The sequence below is a fragment of the Balaenoptera borealis genome, assembly GCF_965194805.1.
Source record: "Balaenoptera borealis genome assembly, chromosome: 2".
In the NCBI taxonomy this organism is placed as follows: domain Eukaryota; kingdom Metazoa; phylum Chordata; class Mammalia; order Artiodactyla; family Balaenopteridae; genus Balaenoptera; species Balaenoptera borealis.
In genome coordinates, this window is record NC_138867.1 from 114,609,172 (window position 1) to 114,626,378 (window position 17,207).

The window sequence follows — 17,207 nt, forward strand, 5'->3', positions numbered from 1 at the left end:
ATGAATGTGTCTAAGTTATCAAGTTCCTGCTAGGATGAGAGCCCATGTCATCAGTCCAGGACAAGATGTATGTGGTCACAAAGGCTGGAGAAAAGCCTGCAGCTGGGGCCCTGGCCATGCAGAGACCATAGAAGCAGGGTCATCAGAATGAGTGTGGCCACCTGCATGAAGTTCCAAGGTTGGGCAGGGTGTCCTGGGGGAAATGGGGCTGAGCCCCCATCACAGTCAGCTTCCTTTCACAGCCCAGGACCCCACATACACCCCCTGCCCCTGTCACTTGGAGAGGGACCCTGGCCCCTGAGGAGGGCTGGGAGTGTCCTCAGGGCTCTGACCGGCGCACGGCTTCCCCTAGCGGTAGGGTGAGGGAACTGCGTTTTCATTGCCGTTAGGAGTTCTAAAGCTGGGCAGCACTATGGAGGGGACCTCCTGTTCTGAGTGAAGCAGAAATGAATGGCTGTTGTGTGTGACCGAGTGCATTGGAAGATGGAGGGAGCCTAAAACCGAGACCCCTGAGAGCAGGCTTCCTTATCTTCGGACCCCTGCCTGGTGAGCAGCAAGGCATAGATTGTGGGTGTCTCCCTCAACAGACTTCTCATCGTTCAAGGCACAGCTTTGTCCTCCTCCTACCCGAATCCTCTCCTGACCAGCCCAGCCCTTGCCGCCTGAGCTCAGAGCCCTTCTAGAATCTGGATGTAGTCCTGGGTCCCTCACCCTTGCTCTGCTGCACCTCCCTCTCCCCCCAGGCTTTCAGAACGGACCTCAATTCCTTCTTACTGAATTGCCACGGATGCAAAATAACAGTTGGAATAGCAGCAATGATTTGTGAATTTCAATTCCTCTTCTAAAACCACTTGTAGATATTTTTGCAGTTTCTCCCCTCCCCCCTCCCTCCCTCCTCTTCCTCCCCACCCCACCCCTCAGACAGGAATTATGAGACAGTAACTCATATCCCCTCCCTTTGCATCTCCTGTTCCTCTTGTGGTTATCAGGATGGTTACTGCAGGGAGCAAGCCTGGCTGTGATCTACCTCCCCGTGCCAGACCCCACAAGCACCATCAGATAGGGGTCTTGTCCTCTTGGAAGGAAGGGCAAAAAAGATAACTTCCAAATGTTGAGCCCTTGCTGTAGGTCAAGCATTGTACTAAGTGCTGCACGTGCATCAGTCCATTTCAACCTCCCAAACACCCTAGGAGACATGCATTTCTGCTTTACAGATGGAAGAAACTGAGGCTGGGAGAGGTCGTAAGTGATAGAGCTGGGATCCAGACGTTGACTGTCTGACTCCAAAGTCTAGGCTTTTCTTTGTTCTAAATCCCTCCATTGAACTTCTCTTTTGTGTGCGGAATTCTAGGAAGTGTCGGTTCTGTTTCTCATCAGCGGGGCCTCCTGCTCCCCATGGAGCAGGGCCTCTGGGCATTTGCACATCATCCCTAGAGGGGAACCTTGGGTGTGCAGAGCCTCATCTCAGGGTCCAGGATGTCCAGAACCAGCTGGAATCAGAGGCCTTCTGGCCCCTTTCCCCGCCACATGGAAATGTCATTTATAGTCAGCCGGCTGTAGTTGGAGAACTGCCTTTTAGGTGCAGTGAGTCAAAGGACCACATGGAAACACTTTAGCCTGAGCCGGCACTGGAGAAGCCCTGGCTCAAAGCCATGAATGGCGGCAGGTCCAATAATGCTGAGCTCCAGGCATGCATGTTGCCAAGAAGCCAGAGGGGTCTGGAGACTGACCAGCTCCCTCAGCTCACGCCAAAGCCCTGCACAGTGCTGGGCTTGTGGGTGCTCAGGAAAGTAGCTTCCTGTTCTCTGTGAGAGAAGGGCCTCAGTCCTGTGGGCTGAGTGTCTTGATGATGAAATGCTCTGTTCTAGGGCCATCCTGGGGGGAAGGGGGTCTAAATCAGGGGACCATGAGGTTGTACGGAGGTTTATGTATGTTCCTGTGTCTGAAGAGGAACTACAGCTTTCTTGGCATTTTCGGAGGCATCCAAGACGCACAAGAGGCCAAAGATCACACTATCCAAGAGACTAGAGTAGGAACAAGGGGATTACACCATTCAGCATGCCCAAACATACAAGCCCACCCCTGGGGCTGCTGGTGGGGGGATGATGTGCCAAGCTGGTGCAAGTATGTGAGGATGGGGAATGGCTATCCAGGTCAGGTTGGCTCTCTGAGCAGAATGGAGCTCCTCATGACTGCCTTCCCACTCGGACCACACAGGCTGCAGAGAGCATCCCCCGCTCCCACCCCGGCCTTTGGGGAAGATGGCCTCCCCCACCGTCATCTGTGAACCTCACCTCCAAGCTTAGAGCTTCGTCCCCAGGTGGGGTTGCCCCCTCTCTGAGCTCCAATTTCCCCATCAGCCTGGGGCCGTATATCTTCTCCTCCTTTCTCCTGGCTGCTTTATAGCTTGCTGGATAACACCTTCCCTTAGCACTTCGAAATGTATCGCTTGAAAGCATCTTAATGTTAACCAATGTGATTCTTTTTTAATTTGAAGGGGCTTATTTCTCCGAATGGCTTTCCTGATCATATAGGAGGGCGTGCTCCCTAATATTAAACTTTTTCTTCATAAAGAGCAAAAAAATGACTCACATCTGTTTGATATTTAATTCAAATTGAATGGCAGGACAGGAACAAAATTACACTGCAAAAGGCCATAAAGCGTGATGTTTAAAAGAGCCAAGCATACCAAATCTACATGTCAGAAAATTTGAAATGACACAGGATTGAGGGGACACGGCCTGGGCAATGGGGTGTCTCCTACCCAAAAGCCAGAGGGGTAGTAGCCAAGTTGGGAGAAGGTGAGAGGTAGGAGAGGGGCTCACTTTGCCCTGGAGGAGGGATGGGTTTCTGCCACATGTGAGTTTGGGGTCTGGGATCCAAGCCTCAAGTGAGGGTCTTGATGCCTTCTGGAATCCAATGCCAGTTGCCCTGGGTTGGGGGGTAGCCTGTCTGGAGCCTCCCAAGGGGCTGCTGGGTAATGCTCACACACTGCCTGGGTGGCCAACCAGGCACTGCCCTGTTGTCAGTGTCCAGCAGGCCTTGGGGTTTGGCTACAGCTCAGAGACTGAGTTGAAAGCCCCTCTGCTTCCTGCTGATCAGTAAACCAGAGACTCCAATATCCTTTGTCTAAGAGGGATGAGAGGTGGGGTGAGGCCCAGAGAGCTGTGCTTTCCTTCCTCTAACTGCCAGGCAATCTGTCACTGCCCCGAACTCTAAAAGAGTTCCCAGGAAAGAAGGGAGTGTGGTCTCTTACTTAATACCCCCGTTGCATGTTTTAAGCCAGAGGACTGATTCCAGAGCCCTAGCACAAGCACTGCCATTGTAAACCATATCTGGTGACATCTGCTAGACGGGCATGACAATGTGACTCTGCAACCCAAGCTCGACCAGAGCTGATCAGCTGCCCTTCACTGAGTGTGCATGGAGGAAGGGGCTGAGGAGAAGAGCAAGGATCTAGAAGAAATCAGATACTGGCTCTCCCACTGACCTGCTGAGTGAATTTGGGCATTCATCCCCTCTCTGAGCCTTAGTTTCTTCTTCTGTTGCATGGGATGGTTTAACATCTTCATAAGGTTATTTTGAATATCCAATGTTCTAAATCTAAACACACATTCACTTTTAAATAGCAAAGCATTATACAGGTTTCTTAGGATAGTTACTCTGACCCCTCTAGGGCTTCTGTGTACTAGCATCTTTCTTTCCAAGGCATTTTCGCATTGGTTATTTTGTGTCTCTGGCCCACAGTTGGGCACAAGGGGCTGGCACTTTTTCCATACAGTGGCATCCTGGAGCTGTCTCATGCTGTCTTGTAAGAGACGACTGTTAAGCCACTATTAAAAATTAAATTGTATGAACTCACAGTTAAATAAACTATATTAAATACAAAGTTAGTAAATAATCAAAACACAGCTTCCTAATTATTTTACTGTATTTTACTGTAACTACGCTCTTGTAAATTGTGTCTGTATGGCGGAAATGCTATGAAAAGCTGTGCTCACTGTGCATCTCTTTCCAAATCCAAGTTCAGTGATGTCATCTTGATACGTTGAAATTGACCACAGTTGGAGAATTTACACCATGGAAATCGGAGATGGGTCAACACTACAACCAGACTTCACGCACCACCCAGAGAGCCGGTTGTTAAACATTAACCAGCACATCCCTGATTGTTTAGATTGGCAAAGTGAGGCATGCGGAGCTTTTGGCGACTTTCTCAGTCTCACGGCCATGATGAATGTCTTTCTCTCAACCTGCTGCTCTCTCCATCAGAGTTAGCTGTTCAGCATTCCCAGGACCTCATGTCCAGGGTGTATAGCATTTCGTTATCCAGAACACTCTGGCCTTTTCTGAATGCTCCTTGCCATTCCTCTAATGAGATCTCCTTGGCTTCTGTTTTTTCCTCTGAGCTGAGCCAAAATATTCACTCTGGTTTGTAAAGCATGCTGAGAATCTTAAGTGGAGGTATTTTCTCTTTCTTTAACTGCAAGGAGCAAAACTCACAGCTCATCATTACCCCATGGTTTTCTAACCAACACTTTACCTGGGGTGCTTGACAAAGCCCAGAGGCAGGCGTGTGCGTGTGAGTGTGTGTGTTGGGGAAGAAGTCAGACCACATGAGTCTTTCCTGATGTTGCAGCTTGAAGTCTGCACAGCAACCGCAGGCCCCGGGGAAGAGGAATGTAAAACCGAAAGACGAAAGGCGGAGCCCCCTGATGATTAGCTTCCCTCTCTGGCCTCCAGCGAGTGCCACAGGGGACTATGTGTTCCTCAGTAATGAGGCCCAGCACTTGTGCTGGAAGCCTCCGACGTCCGGCGTCCAGCCTGCCTGCCTCCAGGGCTCTCGGGCCAGAGCTCCAGCGTGGGAGCCCTGTGCCTCGTGCGTGTGTTTCCAAGAGGTGAAGGGCTGGGTGGTTCACGGAGACGGGACTCATCTAGAAACAGAAAAACCTGATGGCCTCTTCTCATTCCGATCAATTAGTTTTTTAAAGTGCACATTAACCTTTTAACCAGCATCTTTGTTGTGGTTTGCTGTGCTTCTCAAAGCCTCATTCCCTAAAGGTCTGCTTTCACCCCCTCCAAATTCTTCCTCACAGTCAATAGACACTTACTGAGAACCTACTGTGTGCCAGGTGGTTGTTCGATCTGCAGACAGTTTCCGCCACCCCCAGGGCTCTGCTGGGGGGGAGTGCTGGCATGATGCAGAGCACACAGCAAGTACACATATGCCCAGCTGAGGACATACCTTTTGTTCCATGGATCATGCCTGAAAATCCTCTCTGAGTGTCCCAACACTGGTTTGGAGGTAGGAAGGAGCTAGCTCTTTGTGGGAAAAAGTCAAGGAAGCTTTCCGGAGGGAGGAACATTTGGGGATGGGTGGTGGTTCATGTTTAATAAGAAATGGCTGGCATTTATTGAGCATGTCCAAGGTAGGTGCTGAGATCCCGTATAGGTTGTGTGTTTCAGTCTTCACAGAGGTGGGGTAGGTACTAATAGTATCCCCACTTTATACACGAAGAAAAGAGGCTTGGGAAATGAAGTTTCAGGGTCAGTAAGTGAAGGGCAGGGGGGATTTGGACCCTGCTCTGCTGCCCTGCCTCTCAGGCGGGAGGGGAGGGCTGCGGAATCAAAGCAGACATCCTTGCAGGACTGTGTGGGCCAGGCCAGGCCGCGTCTGTACCTCACTGTCCTGCACTCGTCCTTTGTGCCCTCTCCCTTCCTTTCTTACAGATGCTGAAGGTCATACAGGCTGGGGTGACAGCGGTAGAGGGGGATTTGTGTTTGCCTATGGCTTCAGGAGACCCCTGAGCAGTGGAGCCCTCTGTGCTGTGTGTCCCTCTCCCATCTCCTCTCCATTCTTGGCGGCCACCCCAGGGCTTCAGGCTGGGACTGAGGGCACTGAGCTGGGCACACTCCCTGTGCTGGGTTTGACGGTTTGCCCTCTGTACTTCGGGGAGTGGTCCCTGCAGGCTGCATATCCTAGGCTGCTCATCAGCTGCCTTTGGCTGGCTTCGGCCACTGGGGGCCAGGAAAGGGGAGAAGCCAGGATATTTTGCCCTCTCTCTCAGCACCTTGGGGAGAGTCTGGCAGCAGCTGCATCTCTTCTGTGGCTCCAGCTCCCGCTGGATGGCCTCTGCCTCCAAGGTCCCAGCTTCACGGGTAGCTCTAGCTCTGTGCCGCACAGCACCCGCTCTGGTAACACGGTCTCTGCAGGTGCCCCTGCAGCCCCAGGGGTGGGAGCTAGCTGTGGTAGCACTTCTTGTTCCTGCTGAACTCTGAATTGCATTGCCTGCGTGGCTTTTTGGCGATTCTATCACCTGTATACCCAATTCACTGAATCAAATTGTTGAAATACTTAGAGTGGTTGTTTTTTTTTTTTTTCCTGACTGATATACTCCCGGCCACCGTCACCCCACCTGTCCCACAAGCAAGGTGACCTAATAGGGTCCATCTTCCTAGCCCATCTGCAGCAAGCTGCAGGTGAATGAAAGAGTGATATCATGGCATCCCCATCCCTCAGAGAAGCAATTATGGAAACCCCACGGCTGGCTGCCTGGCTGAGCTCTCCCTCCAAAGGCCCCTGTCTCTGCTTTATTCTGAAGATTCCCCACCCCCTCCCCCCGACGTACACATCTTTAAAGGAAAGTGAGGCAGACATCCCAGCTGGGGCTCCTTCCAGCAGTTAAAGTGCTTGGCTCAGAGCCTGGGGCGTCCTGATGGCTTCGCCCAGTACCTGCTCTATGTAAGCTCTGTGTTAGGTAACGCAGAGAGGATCAGAGAACAGGGGGGAAGGAAAGCCCCCTCCAGAACCCCAGACCCCACGGTTTCTCCCTCCTCCCTGGACTGTAATTTGGTTTTGATTCACATCTGCCCTTTCTCAGACTCCTTCTTTCTTGTTCCCAAATGTCTGGAGCTGCGCACTCTGGTGATGGTGGCCCTTAAAGAAGTGGGCGTCACGGGGAAGTGGAAGCAGAGAGAGAAACAGCCCAAGGATGCTGACATTACTGCGGGCACACATTTTTGTGGTGCGAGCCCCCTGCCAAATGGCACCTAAAGCCCTTTCCACTCACGTGCCTAAAGAAGAAAATAATGAACGTCTTCTGTTGAGGATCACCTGGCTCCCCACATCCACTCACTTAGGCTGTTTTGTTCCCACTGGAGCGTATGATTGGAAAACAAAGGTAAATGAGAGCAATTTATTCCCGGATCATTTTTTTCCCCCAGCAGGATTAAAGCTGCCTCAGCCATAAAGAGTTTACAAACTCTAAAGAAAGATAACTTCCCTTCTCACGGCCCGGTCATGGGGAGGTAATGCATGTTTCCAATCAGCTGAGAACGTAACTCAAATGGTAGATTTTATTTCACTTTAATCCGCCTGTGAGTTCACTTTCAAGGTAAGAGGGACCACAACCTGCAACATGAATAGAGTTTATTAACTCCAAAATCTCCTCCTAAAGGTGGAGGAGCTGGCTTAGCTCCTCCTTGTCTGGCTTCGGGGCCTGGTGTGGTAGAGCGTGACTGGGGCACGGGGTGCAGGGAGAGCTGCCTCACTGAGGGGAGGTTGCCTTAGTGATTCAGAGACCAGCTAACCTGCTGGAGGCACCAGTACCAGCAGATGCCATGGAGAGGAAGCAGAGGAAGAAGGGGACACAGAGCAAAGCTGGAGAACCAAACTCACGCCGCAGATACGGCAGGAGGCAGGTCTCCCGGCCCAGTCTGGCGGCGGGAGGAGGTTATGGAGGTGGCAGCGAACCATTCACCTGGCGTGGGGCTCCCTTGCTTTTGCACATCTCTTTGCTGACTGCAGCCTGGCCGCTCAGTGGGCTGCTGGGAAAGAATCCCTTCTCAGTTCCTGTCTCAGCTCTCTTTGGTCACAGGGCAACCTTGAGCTAGCCCCTTAACTCCGTCTTACTTCACATTTACGAAGTAACCGTCGATTTGAGGGGAAAGGGAAAATGTTTCCTTTATCAGCCTACTGTGAAAACTTTAATGTCGCTCTTTCCACTGGGTAAGCATTGCCCTCTCCAATCCTTTCTTTGAAAATGCAGATGCCTCTAGCAGGGCGAGATCTTACTGTCCTGCACCACAGGAAATCTCTTTAAGAGACAGTCTTGTTTCAGGGAGGCTGTGTGCTCCCAGTGTGTGTTTGGGGTAGGTGGTCTCTGTGGCCCACAGGCCCAGACTCAACCCAGTCAGCCCAACCCCTGATTGCCGAGGCTGGGAGCCCTCCCAGGGTCTGCTGGGGACACCTCCGTGCCTCTGTTTGGGGCAGGAAGTGCTGGCTGAGAGCTATCTCTTGGTATGTGGGACCCTGTCAAATCTGTCAACCTTCCTCAGTAGTCATCACACCGAGTTCCAAAAACCCAGAATTCGGGTTGAGTTTGGGCTGCAGAGTCTCAAGAACTAGGCAGAAGAACCAGCCTTGTTCTGCCCCAGCCAGAGGCTCTGGGCTGCCCCAACAGAAGCCTACAGCAGGTAAGACTTACTGTCTGCCCTCAGCTTCGCGGCCTTGTTGCCCCAGAGGGCCGGCCTGCTTCTTGCCCCCCACTGCAGGCCTTGGCCTGGCCCTTGCCTGCCCCGAGAAGCCTGGCTCAAGCCTTAGCACCGCCAAGGTGACTGCTTCCCTGACCACGCGTGCCTGTCTGTCTGTCCCAGCTCTGCCCAGCTCTGTGATGGCCATCGGGAATACAACAGCAAACCACCCAGGGTCCTTGTCTGTGTGGATCTTGGGGTCTCACAGGGAGAGAGACATGGAAACCGTGGGTGCAGCGTTCCGATGCCGGGAGAGAACGGCCGTGCATGGCTGTGGCCAGGACCGCGCTGTCTGATGCGTCTGCTGCCACGACCTGACGGCGTTTCTTTGTGCCTCAGAGCCCCACGCTGGGGTTGTTGATGGAGCATTCTCGTGTCTCCCTCAGCACGGGGCTCAAGCAAATGTAGTGACTCACAGACAAGTCAGGGAGACTCCCATTCTTAGAAGAGCAGAGGAATGTGGGGTTATAATGCCTGAAAGGGCACAGGGAATGATTTCTAAATTTCCAGATGTCCTCTCAGAGAGTTGTAGCGCTCTGGGGTATGCCTGAATGTAATTGATGTAGCTCTTTGTAGCAGATGTGTGTGTGTGCATGTGTGTGTGTGTGTGTGTATAAGCTGAGTCCATGTGTCTATATGCATTCAATTCATTCCACTAAATCAAACATGAAAGCAACCCTATTGAGCACTTCCTGTGTGCCAGACACTGCACCAGGTTCTTTATAGGCAGTGCCTCATTTTACCTTCTCAAAGCTGTTATTTTCCCCATTTCCCAGAAGAAGAAACTGAGGTACAGGGAATTTCAGTCACTTGTCCAAGATCCCAGAACTAGTAAGTGTGGAGCAAGAATTCTAACCCAGGCAGCAGCCTGACTGCAGAGCCCCAGCTTGGAGCCACAACAGCATGTGTGCGTGTGTGCGTGTGTGTGTGCGTGTGTGTGCGTGTGTGCATGCGTGCGTGTGCACACGCATGCTCATGTACACCCCTCAGCCACATAGGCTGCCCTGTGTATGGGAGCTGAGGGAATGCAGAGGACATTGTTGAGAGGTACTCACCGCCCAGCTCAGTCTGTCTGAGCAGCAAAGGAAAGGGGTATCAAGTTCATGGACCAGGGCCTGAAGCCAACCTGATAATTCTAACTGCTGGGCGAGAACTGGGGGGTGGGTGTTGGAGTCTGGTGATTTAAATGGTTTTCTACCCAAGAAAAATGGAGCCTTGCATGGAGTGGAGCTTTGCTGTTTAGGAAACGTGTATGAGGCAGGCAGTGAGTTTCCGGAGGGGACTTCATGAACAGGTAGAGTCTGAAACAACAAGCTGGGTGTTTCTTGGCTCCCTTCTGCCCTGGCTCTGGTCTGCCCTCCTCCCGCGTGCTGCACAGTCCATCCTGGGGCTCAGAGGGCCTCCCAGACTTCACCCCAAGTCAGAGTCCCCCCCAGGGAGGAGGCGGGCTGCTCCGTCTCATAGGCCCCCAGCTGGGTTGGGTTTGCTCCTTCCCGGAAGGAAGAGGACTCTCGGTCTATGGCAGAGGTTCCCTGGTGGAGCAGGGGAGCTGCACCCTGGAGACTCTGGGGAGCCACCAGCCAGCTTCCTCTCTTCAGCCTTTGATGTTCAGGTTTAGTCTCCGGGCAGTGGCTTCTCAGTTCTGCATGCAAAGGGCTGCTGCTCCCTAATGCATAGTTTGGGGAGCACTTCGGTCTGTGGAGGGATCATTGTGTGAAAAATAAAGGCAGTCCCAAAACATGGGCTTCATCAGACCACACCACACAGGGCTTCTGCTGCTCACCCGCCCTGACCGTGTGTCTCCCATTCTACAAACCCTAAATATTGGGCCTTCTGGTGCCAACGTTCACAATAATAAACCCCCTCCTGACTGCCCACCAGGTCCATGGCGAAGACAAAATTCTTCATCAGGGAATCACAGAGTGTGGATGAACCCTCAGGCTCTGGATCCATCCCGCCAGGCTCCCAACCTTCTCTCACTCCATATTCCTGTCTAAGGTGAGCCCTTGGGCCAGGACCTATATGTTTCCCTCTCTCAGGTCTCGCGATAGTAGCTAACGCTTACTGAGTGGCCGCTGTGTGCCAGGTGCTGTAAGTGCTTTATCTGTGCCACCTCCTAAAACCCTCACGGCCCACTGGCTGGCTCCAGTGGGGAGCCCAGCGGGCTCCAGCAGGGAGGTGCTATCATCTTGCCCATTTTCCAGAAGGAGAAATGGAGACCAAAGCAGCCTAAGTCACTTGCCCAAGATCACACAGCTAGTGAGTGGTGTGACGTTGGGCAAGATACTTCACTTTTCTGACCCTCAATTTCCTCATCTGTACAATGTGGTTAATACCATTGTCTATCTGGGCATTGTGGAGATTAAATGGGGGAATGTACACAGCACCTAGCAGAGCGTGGAGTACATAGTAAGCACTCACCAGACACGGCCACTTAACAGTAGAGCTGAGGTTAACACCAGCATGAAGAGAGAGAAAATAATGTCTCTAGCACTGCCCACAGTGATCATCTCCTGAAAGCATGTCTTTCCTGAGTCCCAAGTAAGCTCCCTGAGGGCAGGGCCTTAGTCAACCTGTTCACTGCTGGTTCCCCGGGCTTTGCACAGCATCTGGTACAAGGTGGGTGCTTGGTGAAAGTTGAGTGAAGGACTGCTCTGGCGGCCCCATGGGCCATTCACAGCTTTGGACAGCCCCTTGTTCTCACATCCCTTGCCCTCCTCTGCTTTGTGGCTGTGACCTGAGTGTATCTGCCTCATTCCCTATCGGATGGAATCTTCCCAAGTGTGGGCAGCCTGGGTCCTGCCCGCTGCTACCTTCCCCAAGGAGAAGATGCTCAGGCCTGGCAGTGCGGTTGAACTTCCTTGCGGCCTACGCTGGGTGCAAAAGGATCTCTCTTCTTGGGCGGGAAGTGAGGAGTGTTGGAAGCCTTGCTGGAGGTGGTCACAGACCTGGGGATGTGAGCCAGCTCGTGGGCAGCTTCAGTGCCTTGGATATCGTAGAGCAGGGTCAAGGCTGATGGCAACCCTCTGGGTCTGAGGTCCCTCCCTGCATGACACAGGTGAACACGGTTTCTAAACCACACTCCCCCTCCCCAGGACGGCACGGAGCGTGGCTGCTTGTGCTCTGCCCCCCAGCACATACCTCCCAACAGGCACTGAGAAAATGAGCCCACTCTTGATCCCCTAGTAGTCCACCCCCATTGGCATACGACCCACCCTTGAGTGAAATAACTGCTGAACTGTGTTCTGTCACAACCTCCCACCCCGCCCTCTCATAGAATTAGTCCTGGAAGAGCCCATTGCTCTGGGAAGCTACCTTCCCCTGAAGACCTTTGCCCTCTGGTCAGCCAAGGCTTTGATCCAGAAGTGAGAGTGGGGGGGCATGAGGATGAAGAGGATAACAGTGGCAATGCATTCCCGGGCAGGCCCAGCCCCCAGCTCCCCATCCGCAGGAAGCCCTCCGCTCTACCTTCATCCTTTCCAGAACTGTGAGCCCCCGCCTTGCCAATTTCCTCTTACACCTCTTCTCTATTTCCCGCCCCTGCCTCTGCATGAGGATGTGGCGTGCAGGCGGCCCATCTGGGGATCAGGGAATCCTACTGGGTATGCCAGCTTAATGAAATACTTGCAGTTTATTAAACACAGGCTTCCCTAAGCCCCGAGTGCCTGTGGGTATTTGAAAGCCCAAGGTAACCCCAAGCTACCACAAACGTAATTGTTACATGTGTCCATGCATTCCTGGTGCAACCTCAAACTCCAGCTCTTAAGCGGCACACAAAATTAGCAACATAAAGTAACTCCTAGTCAGATGAGAGGGGGAAATGTGGGGAAACACTGAGAGAGGCTCCCAGAACCCCTCAGGGCCTCTAAAAGTATATGAAGTTCCTGTTACCTTGCATAGCTGTGGATGCGGAGGGCACTCCCCTCACCCCTGGTGGTTCATGCTTGCAGAATAGGTTCATTATTACGCGGTAGGCCTGGCTTGTCAACCTTGCATGATGTAGCTTGACTATTTCAAGTCCCATTTCAGCTAAGGCTTGCTCCGGGGTGGCCGGCGGGGCTCGCAGAGCGCACTGTCTGGGGGCTCCCTCTGGAGCTGTATTTCTGGTGCTCCTCCAGGGCTGGGCTGGGAAGGGCTGTCGAGAAACCCCAGGTGACCCCGAGCCTGCTGCCCTGAACCTGAGGGAGGCTGCTCCTGGGGGATGATTTCCCATTCGTCGGTCTCCTCAGCCTGGAGCCTGTAAATCAGGGGCGAGGGGCTGAGTTGGAAGCAGCAGACAAAGGCCTCCAGGGAGGTGCCTCCCTCGATGTGGACCACCATCTGCATGCCAGAGAAGGCGACCCTGTTGACGGTGCTCAGGGGCACCTGCTCCAGGAACCTCAGCGTCAGCCCGTTGACCCACACGCAGCCCTTGCGGCTCAGAGCCTTCAAGTTGAAGGCCAGCCGGGCACTGCCCTTCTCCAGGTAGGGTTCCAGTGACAGGTGCTGGCGGGAGAGGCGAGGGAGCTGCAGCCGGAGGTGGGCATCCAGGCCCCGGCCCACCAGCAGTGGGCTGGTGTCGTGCTCTAGCTGTGGAGGGACATTGGCAAAGGTGTCAGGGCCTGGCGTGGGGTGGTGCAGGCTCACCCGCAGGACCGTGAGGGGCCTCTCCATGGACAATAGCCTAAGAAAGACGGAGCACAGACACACAGGCGTGGGTGGAGGCAGACACTCCTCTGTGATTCCCTGAGCCCGGACATTCTTGCCCACCTCAGGGGCTCCCAGCCACCTCCAGCCAAGCAGGGCCGGGCACTGAACGTCGATGCAGTCATTCTGCTCCAGCCAGGCTGCAGCCACGGCCAGAGCTGGTATGGAAGCTCAGGCCCGCTGCTTCTAGCCTCAGCTTCATCCCTAACACACTCTGAGTGAGGCATGTTGCTCAATCTCCAAATTTTAGTTCTCTCTTCTGTAACGTAGGTATGTTGATCCTTGTCTGTGCAAGGTCCAAGGCATACCAGCCTGTGTGGTGGGGTTTGCATGGCCTGTTGGCATTTGGGGACAATTTGCCCTGCCTCATGGAAAGGGAAGGACAGAAGGTAGGATCCACCTTCCTTGTATCCGCCAGTCACACAGCAAATGCTTGCCGCGCCCTCCTCTGAGCCAGGCGCTGACCAGTGGCTGGGGATGAGCTGATCAACAGGAACACCAGCTGGGAAAGGAGAAGGGGTTTCTAGCTCCCGGCGTTGTGGAATGACACAGAAAAGGGGACCCCCGCCTGCTCCTGGGGGATCAGAAAGGCTGCCTGGACACCCCAAGGAAGAACAAAAACATCTAGCACATTCTAAGTGCTCCTATGCGCGCGAATGCCACAGGCATCCCTTCTTCACTGTCTGGGGCAGAAGACAGATCCCGGCGATGAACTTGGAAAGAGCTGAGATCTCTCTCAGAACTGATGGGGCTCCATGGAGGTCAACTGGCCATACATATCTGCCAGTGTGCAATGCACATGTCACTTGCCTCTGTAACTCCGTCTCTAGAAATTTGTCCTTTAGAATCTCACTGGCACATGCAGGAAGCCTCTGTTCCTGCATGGATTTGAGGAACATAAACTCTCTGGCACATGTACCAACCCCATAGGGCCCAGGACATGCCACCACCTTCTACAGGAACCAAGGACTGAGTGGATCTGAATAACTAAATGTACACTTCCCCAGCACCAGGCTTTTGCTTACAGTATTTTCTCTCCTGAGAATGCATCTTCCATCCCAAACTGCCCAAGGCCCGGTTCAAATGTGACCTCTTCCATGAAGCCCTTTTCCTCTCTCTGCACTCAGACCCTCACAACAAGGAGGGTCCCCCTGGGGCTGCTCCATTCAGTCCCTTTTCCATTATGTGTCAGTTCTGTGGGTCCTTGCCCCATCTGCCCTGTGCTCCTCTCTTCCTGTCGTCCCTGAGGCCTCCCGAGGGCAGAGCTGCCTCGATGCCCTGTGTCCCACTGCCCGGTCCAGACAGGGCCTGGCCACAGCAAGTGTCTGGGGGCACACCTGCCAAATGGCTAAATGAGAAGAGGCTCACACATGTGAAAATCATGTGAAATCAAGTCCAGAGAGACCCCACATGAGAGTCTGGTCCTTAAAGGCTGTGGGACAGGCTCCAGGTCCCTCCAGACCCTGGACTCCGTATCTTTTGGGTGAAGTAATGGTGAGAACCTCCCAATCTGACAGTGAGTGCAGAGCCCTTAGGGCACACCCTTTTCCCTCATGCACACACACATGCAGCCCCACACAGACACACCACAACCACACCCCGCTTCTTGGCCCAGCCTGCAGAAAGCCTCTCCCTGAGGTGTGCGTAAACCAGGCCAGGACAGCTGAGCTGGACAGCCAAGTCCTCAGGCCCGGCCTGGAGCTCAGATTTCACTTCCAGAAACCAATCCCATGGCCCAGGGACCCTAAGAGAATCCCTCAGAAAAAAGGGTTCAACACTGCTCTTGTGACCTTACTCTCTGCTCTGCTGAATCCTCCAGAGCTCATAGAAATCCCCCTGCCGGGGCAGAGCCCCTGCAGAGGCCTTCTCTTTGCTCCAGGACCCCAGTTGTTCCGGGGAAGCGGAAACTCAGAGGAAGACTCTCCGGGGTATGTGCCTGGCGAGGAGCCGGCAGGGGCCCCGTTCCCAGTCCCACCAGGCCTTCTCCCCTCACTGTGAGCTCAAGTCTCTGACCTCCACCTACCTTACTTCCAGGGTCACGTCTGACTCCGGCACTGCAGCTGTGAGCTCCCGGGAGGAAGTGGGTCTAGGCTGGGGCGGGTCTGGGGATGGCAATTATGGCTACGGTTCGGGGAAGTGATGTGTCAGAATGCTCATCAGGTTTGTTGCTTTCTTCCTTTTTCCCTTTAGGAAAGAAAATGGAAGTGTAATTTCTTGTTGCAGAAGTGCAGCCCCACTGCTAAGAGGTTGGAAACCCCAGTCTGGGACCCTTGCTAGGAGAGGCCCCTGAGTTCCCTCCCGGGTTTCATCTCTGCCAATCTCTACTGCCCCATCCCCAGGGACCTTGAGAGCTATTTCAGGGTATGAACAGAGTTCCTCTTCCCCCCTGCCAGGTGGGTGGGGCAAAGGCATCCCAGACCTGTTAGAAAGGGGAGCTCTTTTGGATAGAGGGCCAGTGAGGGGAGCTCCCATTGCATGTGGGAGACTGTGAGGGGGCCACTGTGGCTGGACCAGGGGTGGCCAAGGGAGCTATGGGCAACACGGCGGTCCACTGAGTGTCTCAGGAAAGGGCAGGGCCTCAGGGGAAGGATAAAACAGCTACTCACAGAGGGTGGCCTCTCCAGCAGTAGGACAGCAGGAAGGCCACCTTCTATGCCCACCTCTCCAGGGCTCTGCTGGCCTTTGAGGGCCGCCTGGAAGAGACCAAGATGGATGTGTGTCCAGCACTGGCCCCAGATGATCTCAATCTCTCTTCTCTAACTGCTTCCTGGAAAAAAAAAGAAATACTTGCTAGAAAAAGTTAATATCAAACAGAGCCTCTACAACTTCTCATTAACAATGTTCTACAATTAATTAAAAAAGTACTAGGCATGCTAAGCTACAGGACCAACTGTCAAACAAGAGAAAAAACCAACAGAAACAATCTCACTATGTACGTCCACAAAAAGACCTGTACAAGAATGTTCACAGACGTGGATGGACCTAGAGACTGTCATACAGAGTGAAGTAAGTCAGAAAGAGAAAAACAAATATCGTATATTAACGCATGTATGTGGAACCTAGAAAAATGGTACAGATGAACCGGTTTGCAGGGCAGAAGTTGAGACACAGACGTAGAGAACAAACGTATGGACACCAAGGGGTGAAAGCGGCGGGGGGGGTGGGGATGGTGGTGTGATGAATTGGGAGATTGGGATTGACATGTATACACTGATGTGTATAAAATTGATGACTAATAAGAACCTGCTGTATAAAAAAATAAATAAAATTAAAAAAAAAAAAAAGAATGTTCACAGAAGTTTTATCCTATTAACCCCAAACTGGAAACAACCCAAATGTCCATTAAGAAAAATGGATAAAAATTTGTATAATATGTATACAGTGAAACGCTACACAGCAGTAAAAAAGAGAATGGACCAATGATACACAAAACAATGGAGATGAATCTCAAGACCATTATGGAGAGCAAAAGAAACCAGGCACAAATGATATAGACTGTGTGATTCCATTTACATGAAATGCAAGAACAGATAAAACTAGCCTATGGCAATAGAGGTCAGAGTATTGAATGATCTCTGCAGAGAGGTATTGACTGGTGTATTCGTTTACTGGGGCTGCCATAACAAAGTACCACAAATGGTGTCGCTTAAATAAACAGAAATATATGGTCTCAAAGTCCTGGGGACTAGATGTCCAAGACTGTTTCAGCAGGATTAGTTCCTTCTGAAAGAGAATCTGTTCAAGGCCTGTCACCTAGCTGCTGGAGGTTTGCTGGCAATCCTTGGCATTGCTTGGCCTGTAGAGGCATCACCCTGATCTCTGCCTTCGTCGTCACGCGGCATCCTCCCTGCACACAGTGGTTCCAATGGCAGCATTTCAGGCGCGCTGGTTGGCTTATGAGGGAGAGGGGCCTGGGGCAGGCAGTCAGGCTAGACCTCAGGGCTCTTGCCGGCACCATAGCCCCGTTCAGCACAGACAGCTTCACCTCC

General features: G+C 52.8%; 1 protein-coding gene across 1 annotated transcript; it reads right to left on the reverse strand.

Annotated features, from left to right (window-relative positions):
• Nucleotides 1–928: 928 nt before the first annotated feature.
• On the reverse strand, nt 929–13,257 carry TIFAB (TIFA inhibitor). The gene has a single exon (XM_082381423.1). It carries the CDS (start codon nt 13,183–13,185, stop codon nt 12,562–12,564), a length of 624 nt encoding a protein of 207 aa, XP_082237549.1. The 5' UTR covers nt 13,186–13,257; the 3' UTR covers nt 929–12,561.
• Nucleotides 13,258–17,207: the final 3,950 nt, after the last annotated feature.